Source organism: Ambystoma mexicanum, chromosome 4q, assembly GCF_040938575.1.
Source record: "Ambystoma mexicanum isolate Mex_15411 chromosome 4q, UKY_AmexF1_1, whole genome shotgun sequence".
In the NCBI taxonomy this organism is placed as follows: Eukaryota; Metazoa; Chordata; class Amphibia; order Caudata; family Ambystomatidae; genus Ambystoma; species Ambystoma mexicanum.
Window position 1 is genome coordinate 1,301,064,283 of NC_090928.1, and position 21,368 is coordinate 1,301,085,650.

A 21,368-nucleotide genomic window follows, 5' to 3' on the forward strand; every position below is an offset into this window, starting at 1 on the left:
CTTCACGTTTCTCACATAAGGCACTGTGAAATTGTATACAAGGCTATGTGAATGGGTCCCAACCCATTGCTTGAATGAATGCATCTTTATTTATCTGTAGGTTATGTTAATTGACTTTTACACTGCACATATCACCACTGTAGTGGTCTTAAAGCGGCAAAACATTGTCCGTTTGGGCAAACTGTGGCCCCCACTCAGGTTGTAAACTAGACCATCGTCTGTGGGGTGAAAGGGAAACCTTGAGGGTTTGGGGGGGCTAAGCAGGAAATGACAAAGAGGCAGAATGTCAGAGAGCAAGACAGACAGACATAGGTCTTAACAGAAATAGAAAAAGATAACATGCAGTAGTAAAGACAGACGCCAGTGATCACAGTTCAAGGATGTTTATTAGACTGTAAAGGTAGGTTGGAAAAACGGCTAATCTAAACCTAAATCTAAGATGGGAGCAAACTTCGACCATCAAATGAAAAATAAGGCAGTCCTTGTGGTGTCTTGTCAAAGTAAAAAAGAACCTATTGCCAAATCCTTACAACTAATTACAGAAAGCGCGTGGGATGGGTTTCAATAAAGAAAAAAGTGTTCACAAATAATAAGTCAGGATGTGATTGCCAGGGGTCTCTCTTTCCCACGTTTTGAGCACAGGACAAGGTGGGTCTCCTGAACACAGCACACACTCGAGCTTTCCCAGCATGAGCCGACAGTTCTGTTCCAGCTATCAGGTTCTTTAATGGTAAGTCTCTTTTGACTAAAATGTCTCTTGTCTTCGTTCGAGGTGCTGATATTTTCAACTAACAAACACAAAGTTCTGTGTTACATATGGCTCTGGGTGACGGCTTCATCCCTGAGCCCCCTTCATCTGGGTGCAGACCCTCTCAACTAACTATGAGTGATGACTTTCCACCCCTGGATCTCCCTCCATCAGGTTCGGACTCCTTTTCAATAGTCAGCCTCCATCCTTCGTGTTCACAATGGCTTTTCTTGCATTCACTAATCACAATGTCCTTTCAAATATTTCACTGAGGACATCCCTCTGCTGGGTTCACTCCTGTCAACACAATGTAAATGGAACGTCAGACTTCATCCCTTCTTGTTAGCATCCCTCTGCCGGGTTCACTCTTGCCAACCTTTACAACACACTGTTTGAAGCTGCTTAAAACTTTTATCATGCAGGGTTTGTTCCCCTTCGCTTCACAATCATCTGCCGGTGAATGTCTTTCGGTTGTAGGGAGGATTTGACAAGACCCGCGTATGACCACTTTGACCCCCTTTTGCCTTTTCCTAAGGCCTTCTGGTTACGGTAGTTTCTATCGTCGGGTAATCGCCCAGAGTTTCCGACTTTAGAACCCACATGGTACCAGTCTTCTCTGTTTCTGGTTTTCCCCTTGTTCAACAATAGTTCTTTTACATTTCAAATCAGATGTTTGCTACTTTTCGTTCAACACAGTTTGGTTTCTTATCGACTCTCCCCTTGACTCACCGGCTGTGATGAACCGCTTCTCTTTCCTTCTTTTTGAGTCAAGGTTCGTACCACAGAGACAAGCGTCTCTCCCGGGCTTGGTAATCAGCGGAGGAGGGTCTTGTGTACCGCTGACATCTGCTGCAACACCCGCTGGACTATTGTCGGCTGTCTGCAAAGGTTTCAAGGGCCTTAATCGGAAAGGGCAAGGTTGCTTCTCTCCTTGTCGCCCTCTCGGTATGGGCTGTCTTTCACCTCCTCTTGAACTGCTATGCTGAGTAAGCTCTCATGTTGTATGGTTTGCCTTGCTCGTCCTGTGCTCTCGTGCTCCACCTTTTATCCCTGTGGGGAAGGGAAAGGTTGTGTGTGATTCTGGTCAATTGCCTGACTTTCCCTGTCCCTGGTATTGGGACATGTCAGGTGAATGGCTCTGGTGTTAGTCGTCGTCTTTTGTGCTGTGCCAAAGTGTTTGTGTCAGAAAAAGGGTGGGGGGCACTGTTCTGGAATGTCCTATTTGTAGGATGGGGAAAAGGTATTTTAAAGAAGGGGTTTACCATGCCTCACCCATCGGTGACCCACATCCCAAGGACCCCCTCATCCAGGTGATTTCCCCCGACGTGCATGGCAGCCTTTTTGAACTGTTGGGCTAATGAGGTGGTATATGCCCGAAAAGACCTGAAGGTTCGTAGGCGTATGCATGCACTTACAAGAAATCGTGTCTTCATAGGGAAATAACAAATTACAGATGTTTCTTGTTCGTACGATACAGCAGCTTTGGCTTAAATTAGAAGCCAAGTGGCTCTGCATTTGACATGGAAAGGCTTAACCTCACTTCTATTCAATCTGTGAGCCTTAACACAGCTGCCTCAATGGCTGTGAGTATTTAGGTGCCTGTGCTCGATAATACATCGGCAAGCACGTCAACCAAAACCTGACAAGTTACCAAGTGGTACCTATGATTGGAAAATCCTAAGACCTCTGTCTGTTTTAATGGAACCTTAACATTTTGAACCTTACCGACTGAGGATGTCGGTGAAACATAAGGCAGTGGTAGAGGGTAAAACTACAATTTGCAGAATCATAAGACAATCACACCCTGAGCCTCTCTGCTGAAAGTGCGAACACCACTGAGGTTGCTGTAAGTTAAGGGAGCCATAAAACGAACAGAAAGGTAATGCTTAAGGAGACGTGAGGTGAAGCGCTTAATGGGAAAAACACCCCTTTATTCAGAGCAGAGGCCCCTCCCTTAACTATCAACACAATTACTGAGGTTGTTGAGGTTGAAGTTAATGCTTGCCTAACACATAGTGAGGCACAGGACTAATCCAAGCTATCCAATAGAGGCACAGGACCAATCCATGCTATCCAATAGAGGCACAGGACCAATCCAAGCTATCCAATAGAGGTACAGGACCAATCCAAGCTATCCAATAGAGGCACAGGACCAATCCAAGCTATCCAGTAGAGGCACAAGACCAATCCAAGCTACCCAATAGAGGCACAGGACCAATCCAAGCTATCCAATATTGATAATAACTCACTACTGGATTTGTCTTATTCTCTGCAAAGAATTGCTGCTTCAGTTTCAATAGCAGAGACTGACATAGATAATGGGTCAGCACCTATAGCAATTGAAGGCTAGAACTTAACATCACAGGCCACATATCAATAAGTAGTCAATCAAAGGCTCTCAGCCTCACCCAATCTTTTTGTAGAAAGCGACCATAGTGATAGCTGAGAAATCAGCTGAGCAGATCCCACAACATTCCTCACCACAATACAATTCGCTTTAATGATACTATTAAAGCTTTATGGAAAGACCGGTCACGGCAATGAGAGAGCATAGACAAAATAGAGATCCAAAGGGCGAAAAAAGATGCCGCAACAGAAGCAGCTGACAATAAAAGATCAAGGCCTGTTAGAAGAAATATTGCTATCACCGTAGGAATGCTGATTGAGGACCGGAAACGGTGCCGCAAACTCAAACAGCAAAATAAAGAAAAAGCAAGAAATGGTGAGGCCACTAATCCATTTATGGGTGAGGGTAAGTAACCCTGTTCAAAGAACGGTCATTGGGCATATCATAGATAGATAATTAAGGAGAGAGCAAAAAAAACAATCCCGCAGGAAGAAACTGCTATCTAAAAATGGGCGGACCTTCGCCAGCTAGGGGACCAAATAACCAGTGTGCAAACTTAGCCATGACGAAACTGTTGAATCTGTAAACATATCCTTAGACACTAGCAATAGACTAACGGAGGTCAACTGCTCTACTCCTGAGTCTAGGAAGAATCATCAAGAAAACCTCAAAATGCCGGAAGGAAACATCACACCATTAAACCATATTATGAAGGCCCTATCAGCAAGTCGCTCACAATATGCTCAACGCGGGCGAACAATCATAGGAAATGGCTAAACCGGTCTGACCTATTAAAAACCCTCCAGAAGTTACCATCTCTTAGAGTTTTTGAAACAGGAGACTTTGACTTTATTGAGCGCTTGGAGAGTGACATCTTTGGCACATGTGTGCATTGTTGTGAGGCAGAAACAGTCACAATGATTAGAACTGAAACATTTTCAAAGCCTTAACTGTTAGGGTGATCGAGAAACTAAACTCTGATAAAAGGAAGGGCTTTGAGCATCTACAGATACTTAAGAAACTCAGAGGGCAAACTATCATCCAAGAAGTGTGTAGAATCCAAAGGGATTCCCCCCAGAAACCTGGTATGGGACCCTTCTCATGTGGCCAGGGGAAGGCAGGCGTTCTCTGATCCTGACCCTAGGGGTGGTGTACTGCGGAAGGATCACATGGGTGGGGAGGGGGATCAGACCAGGAAGACTGGGAGGAACCCCTTTTTAATTTTCCCCATAACCCAGCCCTTCTAATGGCCTTTTGCAAACCTAAGGAAGAACATCCCTTAATTTCCTTAAAACAGACTGTATGTCCAAGATTCCCTCAGGGACTGTGACGAAGTAGAGGGCTGAAGAGGCATGCTGAGCTAAAGGACAGGCAGGCAAGCCTAACAGCCTTTGGCAGGGTCAGGCAATGAACTCTTAAGGGCCTGCACCTGAAGCCAATTAACCCACCTGAAGGGCATAACATGCTGCTGCAGGAGGGAGCAGTAGAAAGAAGCTGGAGCTGGAAGATCGTTAGCATTAGCAGAAGAAGCAGAGCACAAGGCTGGCAGATCACTATGAAGCGTGACCACAGAAGGGACGCCGGAGCGAAGGAAGAGCTGATTTCACCTGTAGGCTCTACATTGGTTCTGTGCTCACAAACCCTACTTTGCTGTGGCTGCACTGTAAGAAACTGGGATAAACTACCAGTATTTTCAGGTGCGCCTAATTGCTGTGAATGCAGAGCTGAAGTTGTCCATCCACCCAAAGTCCGTGTGCAGAAGCAAGCCGAGAGCCTTTGGAGAAATGAAGACTCTCCATTGTCGAGGCCGGATCTGAGAACCTTGCAGCAGAGGGGTGTGTGCACCGAGTGTGCCTGAAGTAGTAGTAGCAGAAGCAAGAAAGTCGGGAAGTGGAAGCCGCCTGCAAATGCTGTGACTTTGGAGCCAGTGAGTGAAGCTCTGTACTGCAAAGCACACAAATCACCTGGTCGGCAACTGTAGCCAGCTGAAATCATACTTGCATAGAAGCTGAAGCGAGTGGAGTTGTTCGCAGTCGTGGGAAGTCTTCTAGAACAAAGGGAATTTGTATCACACATTTTCAGCACAAGTGAAAAGTGCTTGCATAAGAAGGACATCTTTCTTTTTCCCATTGTTGCCTTTAAACCCACTTCCGGGATGTCTTGTTCCTCCTCTTAGGTGGAGAATGCTATCGGTAATTGGACCAGAAGTAGTAATTGACTTTCCCAAAGTGTTACAAGAATATTTCACATCACAAAATGGTTGCACACACAAAACTCTGTTAAAGCAGAACGCTGCCCGAATAAAAGGGAACGCAAGTTTGTAAATTGCAGTTTATCATCAGACATCACTATACCTACATTTGTTTCTGAAGTGAATACTGACTCCTGTAGCATTCAGATACTGATACTTGTAGAAGTTGCTGATGTCACGAGCAGAACAAGCATTACCCACGCCACTAGACAGTTCCTTTATAAAGTTAAACCAGCCCAATTAAGTTCTGATCACTGATGCTCTGAAGTTGTTGAAGCTGATACAAACCCAGAGTCCTCTGATACAAGGGTGACACGGTTACCCAAGGCTGGAAGAGTGGCAATACAGCTTTGGGGTAACTACTGGAAGTCAGAAGTTGCACATAACTCTGGTGAAGGGAGCTGAGTGTTTGTTAAAAATAACTAATCAAAAATCTGTGTAGCTGAGACTGTTGAAGCTGACAGAGAAAAGCAGTCTAGAAGCCAAAACAGATTTGTGTGGTAGCTGCAAGACTGATGGAAGAGGCAAAGGGTCTGACCTTTCTTATAGTACAGAAAGAAGGGTGCCTTGCCAACCTGTAGAGGCTGAAGAGTCTCATCTAAAGTTACCTGACATATTTAAGTATCCATTTGCAGCAGAAGCAGTAGAACTTTGTCAGAACATTATTCTTTGAATGTAGTTGAAGCTGTAGTTGACTGTAGGGCAAAGGAGCAATGCTTTCACAGTATCATTTACAGAAGAGATTTGCCAAGTAGAAAGTAAACCTCTTAGAAGGAGCATCCTGACAAATTGTATTCAAGACACTGCAGACGTTACAAAACGATAGTTGTTAAAGCTGAAGTGGTACTTTTTTTTTCTTTTTTTTTTTCTTAAGTGCATTTGCTTATTTCAACTTTTCACACTACAATTTAAAAAGTAGATTAATGTATTACATATCAACAATTTCTCAATTCAGAGCATGAATTATAACAGACAATTTCTTTAAGAAAATAAACAATATTAAAGAATTAAAAGTACATATAAACCCATTCAGTCCAACAATCTGCTTTTAACAATATTCCAAACGTCTTAAGCACCTGAGACCACAACAAGAGATTCAGCCTCGTACAACATGCTCCAGAATTGATCTTGTTTAACATCGCAAAACTTAGCATATTACATTGTAACTTAGGGCATTGTGTTAATTTGTCGAGCAGTCTCAACAACTTCTCCACAAATTCTGCAGGGTCTCGTCTCTCTAGGTATGCCTTCCCAGACACCAGTATAACCCAAGTCCGGCAAGATGGCAAACCTTAAATAGAGAATGAAATGGACCAACCCAGGACAACGCAGCTTGATGTGATAGTTGTGCGGTAAATCCCCAAACAAGCCTTGATGGGTATATTGTACATACTTGGGCCGCAGTGCATCCAACAACATGGCTGAACTTTTCAAGATTTGCAGGGAATTAGCCAACCCTTCTCCTAATCTCTGTCTCCCTCCCAGGCCCTCTGCAATGCACTATCCACTCACTTCACCACCAAAACTCAGGACATCCTGAACTCCCTTGTCACTCACTCTTGCATCCCAGGGCCCCTCCCTCCCCTCCTTCCTCCCCATCACACCTGAAGAAGTTACCAGACTCGTCTGCTCCATGAAGGTCTCTTCTAAACATATTTCTGCTCATCCAGAACCATCAAGGACAACATTGGCTCTTGCTTCCCTTACCCCCCTCACTCGCCGATTTCTGCAATCACTCTTTTACCACTGGATCTTTCCCCTCCCCCCTCAAGCCCTCCCTTGTGCGAAAAAACCTTCAGCAGATCCTACCTGTCCTGCCAACTACCTCATTATTTCCATCACCCCCTTTCTGGGGAAACTGCTGGAGAAGGTGGCCTTGTCTCAACTCAACTCACACACTGAACTTGGTGGTCTCCACAACCATCAATCTGGATTTCGAGCATCCAGAGGCACAGAAACTGCTCTTCTGAACACCTGTGAAGAACTGCTCGCATCTCTGGACTCCAACTCATCCTTCTCGATCTATCCTCTGCATTTGACATGACCAACCATTCCATCCTCATAAAAAGACTCCACAATACCCTTGGTATCTCGGATCATGCACTGGACTGGCTGACATCCTTCCTAACTGATAGCTCATCCCAAGTCATCCTGGGCACCTTCTCCTCTCCAACTATCTTCTCCACCTGTGGTGTCCCCCAAGGCTCTATCCTGTCCCCTTGGCTCTTCTAGCATCTACCTTGCTCTGCTGGCATTCCACCTCTCCCCCTTTTCCCCCAACTTCCAGTGTTATGCAGACAACACTCAACTCTTTCTTAAACTTCTTGCTGACCCCCTTGCACCTTCCATCATCCCTGACTACCTAACTGCCATTCAGTCCTGGTGCACCACCATAGATCTCTGCATCAATGCCTGTAAAACTGAGATCCTTCCCATTGGGCCCCCTGTATTCTTTCTTCCCTTCACTCTGGCCTTCCTCCATGGGCTCTCCTCCTTCTCCTTCTTCTGAAGCCAGAAACCTTGGCATCATCTTTGACTCCTCTCTCCTTCCTTCATCACACTCCGGACATTGCCAAGAAGACCCACTTTCATATATTCCTTCTCAAAGGAATTCTCCCTTTTGTCACTTTCCCTCAGAGGCTCAACGTTACCCGAGCCCTGGTTCTCTCTAGGCTTAACTATTGCAATAGCCTCCTCCTCAATCTACCTTCCTCCACTCTGCTACCTCTCCAGTTAATCCAAAAAGGGCAGCAAGACTTATCCTTGGCCTTAAACCGAGGGACTGCATCTCTCCTGCCCTAATAAGTCTTCACTGGTTCCCAATTGCTGCACGGATGAAATTCAAATCCCTCTGCATCATCCACAAGACTGTATGGGCCCGGGGACCTCACTATCTTCAATTTTATCTCACTAAATACTCTCCCTCCAGACCTCTACGTTCCTCTGGCACCAACTCTTTATGTGTAAAGTGCTTTGCTAAACAGAGAGCAGGAGGTTGGTTGCTTTCTTCAGCTGGCTTTCTACTATGCAACAGCCTCCCCCTGACTCTGCGCCTTGAGCAGGACTTCCTTAAATTCTGGAAGCTCCTCAAGACTTTCCTCTTTACCTCCTCCTTCCCACCTTCTCTCATCTGCTAATCTCACAATTGCTGTGATTGGTGTCTTGGGCCCTTATGCATCCTCGGGGGCCCCTGGCCTGCCATACCCAATCACCCAGCTTCTGTCTACTCTCAGCATGTGCTTTGGCATTCCCTCCATGCGGTGCTCGCACTTACGCCCAACACGGCTCCTGCCCAAGTAGCACTTACCTATCCATGCACTTCATCTGTTGCTCACTCATTAACACGGACACTCCAGCACCTACCCCCTCTGCCCTCTTCCTTGCTGCACTTGCACGTTCTGAATTACTGACAAGGAATAGTTGGTTCGTCCTCTACTTTTTTTTTCCTTTCCCCTCCTCAGTTGTGTATTTAATGTATCACTCCCTTGTTCCCTCCCTTTGCCCTGTGGGTGCTTTGAAACAGTATGTACTTGCTGTATAAGCGCCTAACAAGTGAACAATAAATAAAATAAATAAATAAATGCGCTAGGGATAGTATGCGATCATGGGGCCTATTTATTTTTGTCTATGCTGGCAAGATGGAATTCAACATTAGATTTTGATACTTCACTCACACCTATGTACCATTTGTTCCATCTCTCTAAACCAAACACTCCTAGAGATCCTACGTGAGTGTCCTACTGTAAGTTTCAAAAGACTAGGCTTATAAGAGTCTCTGAGACAAATCTTAGACCACAGCCTACACACTGCCACCTTCCAGAGTAGTTCAATGACTGTAGGCAAAGCTCAAGCCTGATCGACTGGACTGGTATCAAACTGGACAAGCCGAGCATTGAGCGCAATATTCTCGCCTCCAAGCGCATCAGCCAGCCCACTGCACTCTCCGGTAGCACCTCCAATGCATACAGTATCCCTGGTGTTATCGAATGCTTATACACATTGATCTTGGCCTTGTTGGAATCCCCCCCCAGTCTCTCAACAGTCCTCCCAAGGGTAAGCCATTTAGCCCAAATTTTGTAGTGACTATCTCACCCACATGAGCTTTAGCCTTAGAGGCCCTAACATTCATACCAGGTACTTATAGTTGGTCACCTGACCCAGAGCCAAACCACCCAATTTCCATATAAAGGACGGAGCCCTGTGTGCACGCTTCCCAATAGTCACGATTTTTGTCTTTAGGGCATTTACCTGGCGTCCATTTTCCTTTGCATATGTATTCAGTGTATCGAGTGAGCGCTGTCGTCCCATGGCAGTGCGGTCAAAGATGACTGTATCATCGGCATAAGTGAGGCAATGCATGTCCTCATTGCCAAACTGCGGAGGATGATTGTTCACAGATCCCATGGGTGTCCTCTTTTCAGAAATGCATGGGGTTTCCTGTTTTCCTTGGTAGCTTTGACACCCTACGCCCAAATCTGTAGGTTGTCCACATGAGCAAAATTTCTGAAAATCTGCTCTGCCGAAAGACTTGAGGTTACCAGTGTTTTAGGCTTTTTGTATGGACCCCTGGCAGGTGCACCCACACATATGAGATACCGTTTTCATTAGGACACCTGTGGGAACTCAGGAAGGTATGACAATTGTTGTGTTTGTGTGATTTTCGTAACGTTTCGACCCATTTGCTGCTGCCCTTCGTCACACAACCCTTTCAATTCCCAAATGTGACCTACATTTAGTAACTGCATTAGGCACTATACACTTTTGTAACCTAAATAAGTCACCTACCCTTCAAAAGGGCTGCCTGTGCTCTTTCAAAAAATGTATGCTTGCCCTTCCTCACCATATTTGTTTTCCTTATTTACACATGCTAACTACGTCTGCTTAGGCCGTAAGCATAAAACTTCTGTGTACCATGGCTCAGTTTTTGGCTTGTGGTATTGCTTGTTTTGTGAAACATTACAAAAAATGTGTGATTTCCCACTGGAAGAGTCGGGGGAATGTAGCGGAGCATTGTTTTTCTCAAAATTCACAGAAGCCATTGCCATACCAGGCCAACCATGTCCACCACATACCTTTATTTTCTGTCATTTTCCCGATTTCTCCCCAAACTATGGAATTGTTCCCTGCATAGTTGTTGCCTGATCTGCACAAATCCTGCCTTCCTAAACTTGGAATTTTGTCTACTTTTCAGAAATGTATTCCTTTCTGTCTTCCCATTCAGCTTTCCTACCCTTCTCTTCCATTCCGTCCATGCATGTCCTATTGGGAAAAAAGGACAAAACTGCCTACCTGTCATGCACCGCATTCTCAGCTGGCGTCTTTGGCCCCGCTGCCGCTTACGGACTTCCTGATTCCCGTCACGCTTGACGCTGCGTTCAGTAAGCGGTCTAGTTTTTTTCCGCTTGGTTGACCGTAGCGTTATTTAACCACTCCTCGCCCTTGGTCCAGCGCGTTGCAACCTTCCACGGTCAGCTGCTTTTCTTCGCTGCCGCGGTCTTGCTACACGCTGTTTACCTCTTGCTCCTCAAGCCTTTCCTTTTGCACTTTACTTTCTCTTCCCGGTCCTGCTCCGGTCTCCGCCTTCAGTTCTCTTCCTCCTCCCTCCTTTCACTCCTTCGTGCCCAGCTTTCTGCCTTTCGTTTGTTTACTTTCTTTTCCGGTGTTGCTGGAGATTACTTATCCCGGTGCTTCCTGTTGCTGCCTTCTCCCGTCTCTCGTCTGCTTTACACGAGCCCAGCTGCCATCAGGATACCTGCCGGTTCAAGGGGTTTTTTGCCTATTCTGGCTTTTTTCCCCCTTTTTGTCCCTCATGGGAGGTGGACACGGTCAGGGCGTATTACACGCTCTCACTGTGGCTTCCTCTTGTGGGAGACACGCCCAGCCTCGAAAAAAGGAAAAGGACTACACGGCACACCGAGCGCTCAGCCCAGTTGAGGAGGATTTCGACTCCACAGGTGAGGAGGTTGAAGAGATAAAAAAGGGAACTAAAATTGTATTAGAAGCCGGTGCTGACAGTTTGCAACGCCCACAAACAACCACCATGGCAACTCCTGAGCAAGTGCAGGAACTAATTGCTGCAATCCAAAGCCTCTCTCTCGAAATGCAAAATATGAAAACCGAAAACAACCTGTTAAAGCAAATGGTGGCAATGAGGGAGCCCCCAACACAGACCTGCCTCCTATGTCATTGTCTTCGGGGAAGTATGATGGTTCCCCCAAAACTCTAAAAGAATTCCTTGACGCCTGCAGGGTGTATTTTTCCTTCAGAACCCGCACCTATGCCACTGATCATGCCAAGGTTGGATTCTTGGTGTCCAATATGACAGGGAACGCTCTTGCTTGGGCCACCCCCCTAGTCACCGGAAATGACCCTGTCCTTCAGAATTTCGATGCCTTTGTTGACTTTGTCAAACGAACCTTTGTAAGACCCGAAATTTCAATGGCAGCTGGAGAAGACTTGATGGACATTCGTCAAGGACAAGTTGATGTGCTGTCTTAAATCTCCTCATTTAAGAGATTGGCCCTGGAGACGGGTTGGTCTGAGCAATCCCAATTTATTCTGTTCCGCCGAGGCCTTAGGGAAGAATTAAAAGACGAAATGGCTCACTTCCCTCATCCTACTTCCCTGCAGGATCTGATGACGGCCGCCCTTCAGATGGAGTTCAGGATGCAAGAAAGACGCCTAGAAAGAAGAAAGACATGTACCTCCTTTTCAAGGACCGCCTCACCACCTTCAACAGCGCTCAAACCTCACGACGAGCCCATGCAAATCGGCACGACTCCCCGTTCTCTAACGCCTGAAGAAAGAAAGAGGAGAAGGGAACAGGGCCTATGTGCCTATTGTGCCTCTGATCGCCACATGGTGCATAATTGTACTGAACTAACCAGGAAACCGGCGGAAAACGCAAACCCTCGAGCCTAGTTGGGACGGGTTATCGAGGGCAGTCTTCCAGTCCCTACGTGACTATGTCAATTGATTCCTTGAACCCTTCTGAGGATTCCCGCCGTATGGTTATAACGGTTAAGGTTACTATCCTTGGCAGCTCGGTAGAGACGTTGGCTCTCTTGGATTGCGGTGCCGCAGGGAACTTCGCTGACACCCTTTGGATAGACAAAGTTGGTGCTTCACGGATAGATCGCAGACACGGCCAGAAAGTAAAAGGAGTTGACGGTACACCTTTGAGCTCAGGACTCATCGTTCAGACGTCCGAACCCCTTCCTCTCACTATTTTTCAGCATTCAGAAGTCATTACTTTTGACATCATTCGAGCAGCCCATTTTCCCCTAATCTTGGGGATCACCTGGCTGCGACAACATAATCCCCATGTCGACTGGAAGTCTAATTGTTTGCATTTTAATTCCAGCTATTGCCAAACACACTGTTTCCAAGAAGCACACTACCAGGAGGTAAAAATATCTCCCCCTGTTCTCCCCACGAGCATAGGGGTGCATTCCATTGACAAGGTATTGGAAGAATACCCTATGGTGTTTGCAGAATCCGCCCCCATGGCATTACCACCCCATAGACCGGAGGACTGCTCCATCGAGCTGATACCCAATGCCCTGGTGCCATTCGGCAGAATGTTCGCTTCATCCAAGACTGAAAAGGACGCTTTACAAAAGTATTTGGATGACAACTTATGCAACGGTCTCATCAGACTCTCTAAGTCCCCGGCGGGTGCTCCCTTGTTCTTTATCCCAAAGAGGGATTCTAAAGACCTCAGGCCATGCATCGACTACAGGGGACCCAATAAGGTAACTCGCAAGGACAGGTACCCCATGCCCCTCATTCCTGACATCTTGGAATCGGTACAGGGAGCGACAGTTTTCTCCAAACTGGATTTGCGCAACGCATATCACTTACTCAGAGTAAGTCCCAGAGATGAATGGAAGACGGCCTTCAGGACGCCATTTGGCCTGTACGAATACCACGTGATGCCCTTCGGACTAGTCAATGCTCCAGCTATTTTTCAAATGTTCATAGACCGGATATTTTAAGATTTATTGTTTATTTCAGTGGTAGTTTACCTTGACGACATACTTGTTTTTTCACAGACTATGTCGAAGCATCTGCTGCATCTCACAGAGGTCTTGGAGCGCCTTAAAAAACATCATTTATTGGCCAAACGTGAAAAGTGTGTATTTGGGGCATCTTCGGTACCTTACTTGGGGTTTATCCTCTCACCACAAGGAGTACAAATGGATCAAAAAAAGGTCGAGGCTATTCTCCATTGGCAGGCTCCTTCCTCAGTCAAAGAGGTTCAGAGATTCCTGGGCCTGGCTAATTTTAAAAAGCGTTTCGTGCCAGGTTTTTCCAACACCGTTCTACCGATTACCAACTTATTAAAGAAGACATCTGTGCCTTTTATCTCGAGCCCTCAGGCTGAAGAGAGCTTTCAGCTCTTGAAGAAGAGCTTCTGCAGCGCTCCCATCCTATGCCAGCCGGACCAAAACAAGCCTTTTATCGTTGAGGCAGATGCCTCTGCCGCAGCTATAGGAGCTGTTCTACTACAAGAGCATGACAACGCGGAACACCCAATAGCTTATCTGTCAAAAACTCTCACTACTAGTCAACGGAATTATTCCGTAATTGAACGTGAACATCTGGCCATGAAAAAAGCCTGTGAAGTCTGGAGACACCTCCTACAGGGGTGCAGTCACCCTTTCGTAATCCGGACCGACCATAAGAATTTACAAGTTCTACAGTCTATGGAGTGCATCAATTCCAGACAAGCCCGATGGGCGCATTTTTTCTCAAAATATGACTTTAGCATCACGTATATTCCTGAAAGCCAAAACACTTTGGCAGATGCCCTGTCCAGGAAGTCTTTTTCCTCCCATGTTGCCTCATCCTGCCCGGAGAAGTTGTTTCCCAGGAACCGCATTGTTGCCACTATCTCCTCCTTGTTTCAACGGATAAAAGAAGCCATCTCCTCACATCCAGAACCCCGAGGCATGATTCAAAAGGATGGTTTGTTCTTGAAGAATCAGAGGATCTGGGTACCATCCAAACCTCTTCAGAAAAACATATTGTCCTGGTGCCACGATCACAAGACTGCAGGCCATAGGGGGCAGGCGAGTACCTTGGACCTGATCAGAAGAGCCTTTTATTGGCCAACTTTGTCTGAAGACGTTAAACGTTACGTCAGGTCCTGCAGAGTCTGCTGTCAGAGTAAAAACAACACAAAGAGACCCATAGGTCTGCTGCAACAAGATTCCATCCCGGAACGTCCGTGGAGTCATATATCCACTGATTTCATTGTGGACTTACCTTTGTCTCAAGGATTTTCATGTATAATGGTGACCATGGATTCCCTCACCAAGATGGCTCATTTCTCTCCCCTCCCTGGTATACCAACTGCCGATGGTATGGCATTGGTTTTCATTAAAGATGTGTTTCGACTCCATGGTCTCCCAGACAAGATTGTATCAGACCGAGGGAGCCAATACGTCTCCAAATTCTGGAAGTCCCTATGCGCCGCTCTTAATATTCAGCGCGCATTGTCATTGGGATATCATCCCCACACTAACGGGCAGACGGAGCGTTTAAACGCCACCTTGGAACAATATTTGCACAGCTACACCAACTTGGAACAAGACAACTGGGTGGATATGCTGCCGACGGCGGAGTTCGCATATAATAATGCCAGTCATTGCGCAAGCAGAATATCTCCCTTCTATTCCTCTTATGGATTTCATCCCCAAGCCATCATTCCCCATTTTCCCTGTAAACCTGCACTTCCGGCGGTAGAGGAGGTACTAGTACGAATAAGGGAAATCCAGGACAAAGCTAAGTTGAACCTCAGAGATAGCCTCCAGACCTACAAGAAGCAAGCCGACCGGCACCGGCAGGTAGTACCTGATTGGGAGGTGGGCTCCAAGGTGTGGTTATCCACTAAATACCTTCCTAGATGGTCTCGGCCGTCTAAGCTGTCTCCCAGGTTTATTGGTCCCTATCCCATTACTGCCAAGATCAATCCAGTGGTCTTCCGCCTAAAGCTCCAATTACAAGAAATCCCACTAATCAGCTTCCTTCCCTTGCCGGACAGAGTGAGTCAACTTAGATGTATATGTACTTAATTTTTTGCATTCTTAAACCCAAACAAAAGGGCACTTCACCATTTAATTATCAGAAAATACACATATTTTAATATTTATCATACCAATTTGACAATTCCAATATACAACGTTAAAAATGTTCCAAACATCAATTCAACAATCAATTTTGTGTGTACATCTTTCTTCATTGCGACTAACAGCATAGAACTATATGCTTAAAAAAACCTTTTCTATGCCTTATTGGGGTGTATTCTCTTTTATAGAGAAGACCCCGCTCTTATTTAAGCCCTTCCCAATTTCTCTGGGCCAAACGGACTGTGCCAACACTTTTATAGAAATGTGTTTCTAGGACCAGCATGGGAATATATCTTTTAAGAATAGGCAAGGCAAGTAATCCCTATTGCAAATCCTGCTGGTGCTGTCTTCAGGGCACTTAGGTTTTTGTTCATATTCTGGTTTTCACACCCTTAACGGTTTGCCGTAATGTACAATCTTTCTAAAAGACAAATAAAACATTTCCACTTTAGAACATAAACAAGTAAAACATTTTTATGCAAAAAATACATCAGATACATCTATTACAACTTCATCTCTATTACCAATATAGACAGCAGGGATGCATTAATACTCAAGTGGTCTAAATTATCCACTACTACACTTTCTCTCATATTCAATATGGTTTGTTCTCTCCATTTCATGTGTCTGCAAACATGCATTTTAGCCTTTAAAGCTTAATTTCCTTGGGCTGACCGTCTCTTTCCAGCACAGACATAAAAAACTTTTGCTGAAAGGGGGGGAGGGATATGTTTTAATATTCCTATCAAATGTCCCTATATGTTTACCTATCACCCAATTATTAATTTAAGCAAGCTGAACGCTCACCTTTTACTGGATCTTCAATTTCTTTCCGATCGGGCTACTTCCTCTAAGTCCCGTGTGGGCACTATTACTGCCCAATGGTGTTCTCTATGTCACGAGCCAGGGTGGTCTCCCTACTAGTTTGTAGCTTAGCTCTGTAACAGGAGGAGAGGAGCCACCATTACTTATCACAGGAATATTGGTGATCACCTCAACATTCTCTTGTTTAAAATTGAGTGAAGCTTACCCGAGTGATCAAGTCCACTGTCTTGAAATTTCCTTTATTTCTATTGGGGGATTTTATCTCTCGTCACCCTTCATGGAACCGCCAAAAGCGTGTTCTAAATAAACCAGCACAAAGGGGAACAGCGTTAAATTCCCTTTTAATGGATACCGCATTACTCAATGTGTCCATTGTCCCTCTCTCTTACCTCATGGGTACATCTATGCCGGCTGTTGTCCCGTGCACAGTGTATCTGAAGCCGGGCGTGCCGCGATGAACGTCTGCTGCTCGATAAAGCTGCGGGCCTACTGTCGCATTTGGTCCATTTTAAGTAGTGGTCATGTCACATGATTTTACGCGCGTATCTACGTGATATCACGTGATCCGCAACCCTTCTCTTAAAGGTATACCACTTTCTTTTGGTTTAGTGTCGCTGATAATCAAATAAAGCAAAAATGCGCAATATACCAGTATTACACATTAAGCAAGCTGGATATTCACCTTTTACTAGATCTTAAGTCCCGTGTGGGTACTGTTACTGCCCAATAGGGTTCTCTATATCAGGGGCCGCCCGAGGCGTGTTCTAGTTGGACCAAAAATGATCAAAGGTAACAGCATTAAATTCCCTTTTAGTGGATACCTCATTTATTCAATGTGTGCATTATCTCTCTATCTATCTCCCCTCGTGGGCATATATGCCGGCTGTTATCCATCTCTCTCGCCGTTGTATACTAATCACTTATTCCCACAGAGACCCTTATAGAATGTTACATATTTCACAGGGTACATATTGTAAAAGAACTTGCGACTCATATATCTTGTTCACCTTTTGTGATGTATAAAAAGGGACCACTCAATGGAGATATTTAATCCGTTTCTTACAGTGTCTAGGGAGTATATCCATTTCTGTTCTGTTTGTCTTAGCTTTAGATCTCTGTTACCTCCTCTTGGTTGCACATTTATTACTTCTATAATGAACCAGTGGATGTCATGTACTGAATGGTGGGCGCTTTTAAAATGGGCCACTAAAGGTTTATCGGGTACCTGGTTCTTCACACAGGATCTGTGTTCACAGATTCTCTGACGAATGGGTCTCTTCGTCTTGCCAATATATAACAGGCCACATGGGCATTTGATGCCATACACTACCCACTTAGAGTTACAGTTTGTAAAGTGTTTCAATTCCCATATTCTCCCTTTGAGGTCTACCTGTTTCATGTTAGATGTTAATTCACACACAGAGCAGTTACCACATCTGAAGTGACCTACCACCGGAGGTAAATTCCACAGTCTCGATTGGTTGGTGGACCTATCCTTGCCCACTGGTTTATATGTATGTACAAGTTTGTCTCTCAAATTAGGCATACGACGAAACGCAAACCGAGGTTTACTAATTGAGAAATCTTCTGTGTTGATAATATTCCAGTTCTTCAATATGCATCTCCGCAGATCGTTGCTGATCGGAGAGAATGTGGAGACACAAGTGATCTTTTCCTCTATAACTCGCGGTTGTGGTGTCAAGCACCTATCTCTAGGAGTGTTTCTAGCTCTTTTCATGGATCTACGTACTATGGAGGGAGGATAACCTCTTGCCCTCAGTCTAGTTGTTAAATCTTTGCTATGAATCTCAAAAGCTTCTTTATGGGTACAATTCCTTCTGATACGTAGAAACTGTCCCACTGGTAAGTTTTGCCGCAGGGATTGGGGATGGAAGCTTTCAAACAGTAACAGAGTGTTTTTATCTGTAGCCTTCCTGAACAAAGTGGTGCCCAATTTGTTCTCTGTGTCTTTAAAAATCTCTAAATCCAAAAAGGGAATTTTTTCTTGGTTGGAGTTCATGGTGAAGTTAATACATTCATCTTGGTCATTGACCCAGGTGATGAATGAGTTTAGTTCTATTTCAGTTCCTCCCCACACCATGAAAATATCATCAATGTAGCGCACCCATGTTTTCATAAGGTGCTTAAAAGGATTGTGATCTGCATAGACTGAACGTGTCTCTAAATCGTCCATAAAAAGGTTTGCAAGATCTGGTGCGAAACTGGAGCCCATACTTGTGCCATGTTGTTGCAGGTAAAACCTGTCTTCTTCAATGAAAAAATTGTTGGTAAGGGCAAGTCTAATACACTCCAGAATGAATGCCGTTGGTACTGTCTTGTCCCTCCTTTTCTCTAAGTATTGACCCATGATTCTGACGCACTTCATCTGGGGAATACTCGTATACAATGCTTCCACATCCAAGGTGACTAAGGTGTCTGTGGAAGCCACAACTATCGTGTCTAGTATCTTAATCATTTGGGTTGTATCTTGGACATATGAACGCATCGTTTTCACAAATGGCCTCAAAAAGAAGTCGGCATATATTGACAAGGGTTCGAGAATAGATCCAATGGCTGCCACTATGGGCCGCCCCGGAGGGACCTTGTGGTGTTTATGAATCTTCGGTAGACAGTAAAAGGCTGGTGTGATAGGATGAGCTTGTAGCAAAAAGGCTTTCTCATCGATGTCAATCCACCCTTCACTTTCTGCGTGGTCCATAAGACTAGATATTTCATCTCTAATTCTTGGTGTAGGATCACATGGTAAGGGTTTGTAAAAAATGATTCTTTCAAGTTGTTTCTTTACTTCGGCCCGGTACAACTCTATGCCCCATAGGACCACTCCTCCGCCCTTATCTGCAGGTTTAATCACGAATAGTTTGTTTTCAGCTAGATTTTTTAAAGCTATCCTTTCCACTTTGGACAAATTGTCCCTGTGCTTATTTTTAGTTTGAACCAGATTTTTCATCTTGCTTATGATTTTGTTCTCAAAACTGATGATTTCTGGTGAAACCATCGAGGTGAGAGGAGTGAAAGTGGATGGTGGTTTCAAACCCGAAGTACTTCTATCTCTGGGTCTTTGATCATCATGATCTTTAAAGAAATACTTCAATCGAATCATACGGAAAAAGTTCCGCATTTCTATTTCTGTGGTAAACTGATCAGCTTTACTCACTGGAACAAAAGACAACCCCTTGCTCAGAACACGAATTTCCGCTTCTGTGAGGATGTGTTGGCTTAAATTAAAGATGGGAATCACCAATTCGGCAGACCCGGCTGCCACTGTCGTGTACGCATCCCGTGGCTGCCTGGTTGGCGGTTCCTCCCCCGTCTGCCCCGGTTCTGAAAAGGGCCTCTTTGTGGATTGCCTACATTGGCCCCCTCAGTACTTGAACCACCATCACTACTGTTGGATGAATTTGAAAAGGTTACAAACTTTCTGAAGGGACGTTTCTTATTCCCACCTTGGCTTTGGCCTGGGTTCATATTCATCTGTGTAAAAAAACCCGGTACCAAATACGGATAGGTCACTTCTTCCTTATAGTACTGCACATCTTTTTTAAATTTCCACAATTTCTTGTCCATGGTGAAAGTTTTAAATTTCCCCATGTCCTCTTCTATTTTTTCCAATAGAGCTTTGGCATTAGGTATTATTGAATCCTCTTTGATTTTCTTTTCTAATTCCGCTAGATCCACTTTTTGTTTTTTTGCTTCCTCATTTGCCGTCGATATAACTAGGATGATCCAATCTCGGGAACACTTATTCCCTACACCACTAAAATTTGCCATAAATTTAGGGTTGTCCAGAAATACCCGGGGTATATTTTTAACTTGGAGACCCTCCGGGATGATCCCTGCTTTTAGGTATTCGACCATTAACTGGCCATGGGATTCAGTACGTATTAATTTCTTCACTTTCTGAGTTAGTAAATCTAGATCATTGGTGTTAGATGGAGTGGGACTGGCTGTTGCCGGGCTGGATTGTCCCAGAATCGACGGCAGTTCAAAGAACTTTTTGAACTGATCCTCCGAAAAGGACACTATATTTACATTTTCCATTTTATCAAGCTAAATAGCTCTGCCAACCAACGGGTTGTCCTATAACATTGAGTTTTACGTGAGCTGTGCCTATCCTCTTTTTAGGGGCTGAGTGGGTGAGGATAATGAAACACCAATTACAAGAAATCCCACTAATCAGCTTCCTTCCCTTGCCGGACAGAGTGAGTCAACTTAGATGTATATGTACTTAATTTTTTGCATTCTTAAACCCAAACAAAAGGGCACTTCACCATTTAATTATCAGAAAATACACATATTTTAATATTTATCATACCAATTTGACAATTCCAATATACAACGTTAAAAATGTTCCAAACATCAATTCAACAATCAATTTTGTGTGTACATCTTTCTTCATTGCGACTAACAGCATAGAACTATATGCTTAAAAAAACCTTTTCTATGCCTTATTGGGGTGTATTCTCTTTTATAGAGAAGACCCCGCTCTTATTTAAGCCCTTCCCAATTTCTCTGGGCCAAACGGACTGTGCCAACACTTTTATAGAAATGTGTTTCTAGGACCAGCATGGGAATATATCTTTTAAGAATAGGCAAGGCAAGTAATCCCTATTGCAAATCCTGCTGGTGCTGTCTTCAGGGCACTTAGGTTTTTGTTCATATTCTGGTTTTCACACCCTTAACGGTTTGCCGTAATGTACAATCTTTCTAAAAGACAAATAAAACATTTCCACTTTAGAACATAAACAAGTAAAACATTTTTATGCAAAAAATACATCAGATACATCTATTACAACTTCATCTCTATTACCAATATAGACAGCAGGGATGCATTAATACTCAAGTGGTCTAAATTATCCACTACTACACTTACTGATAAGTAATGGTGGCTCCTCTCCTCCTGTTACAGAGCTAAGCTACAAACTAGTAGGGAGACCACCCTGGCTCGTGACATAGAGAACACCATTGGGCAGTAATAGTGCCCACACGGGACTTAGAGGAAGTAGCCCGATCGGAAAGAAATTGAAGATCCAGTAAAAGGTGAGC

At 44.6% G+C, this 21,368-nt stretch overlaps 1 protein-coding gene across 3 annotated transcripts in view; it reads right to left on the reverse strand.

Moving 5' to 3' along the window:
- Positions 1-15,466: 15,466 nt before the first annotated feature.
- LOC138468402 (uncharacterized) overlaps positions 15,467-21,368 on the reverse strand; it is a 209,976-nt gene continuing 204,074 nt past the window's right edge. For all 3 annotated transcript variants that reach the window (XM_069608956.1, XM_069608954.1, XM_069608955.1), the window contains exon 3: positions 15,467-21,029. In XM_069608956.1, coding sequence (XP_069465057.1) covers positions 17,308-19,443 — 2,136 coding nt within the window. In that variant the 5' untranslated portion in view covers positions 19,444-21,029 and the 3' untranslated portion in view covers positions 15,467-17,307. The remainder of the gene's footprint in view (positions 21,030-21,368) is intronic.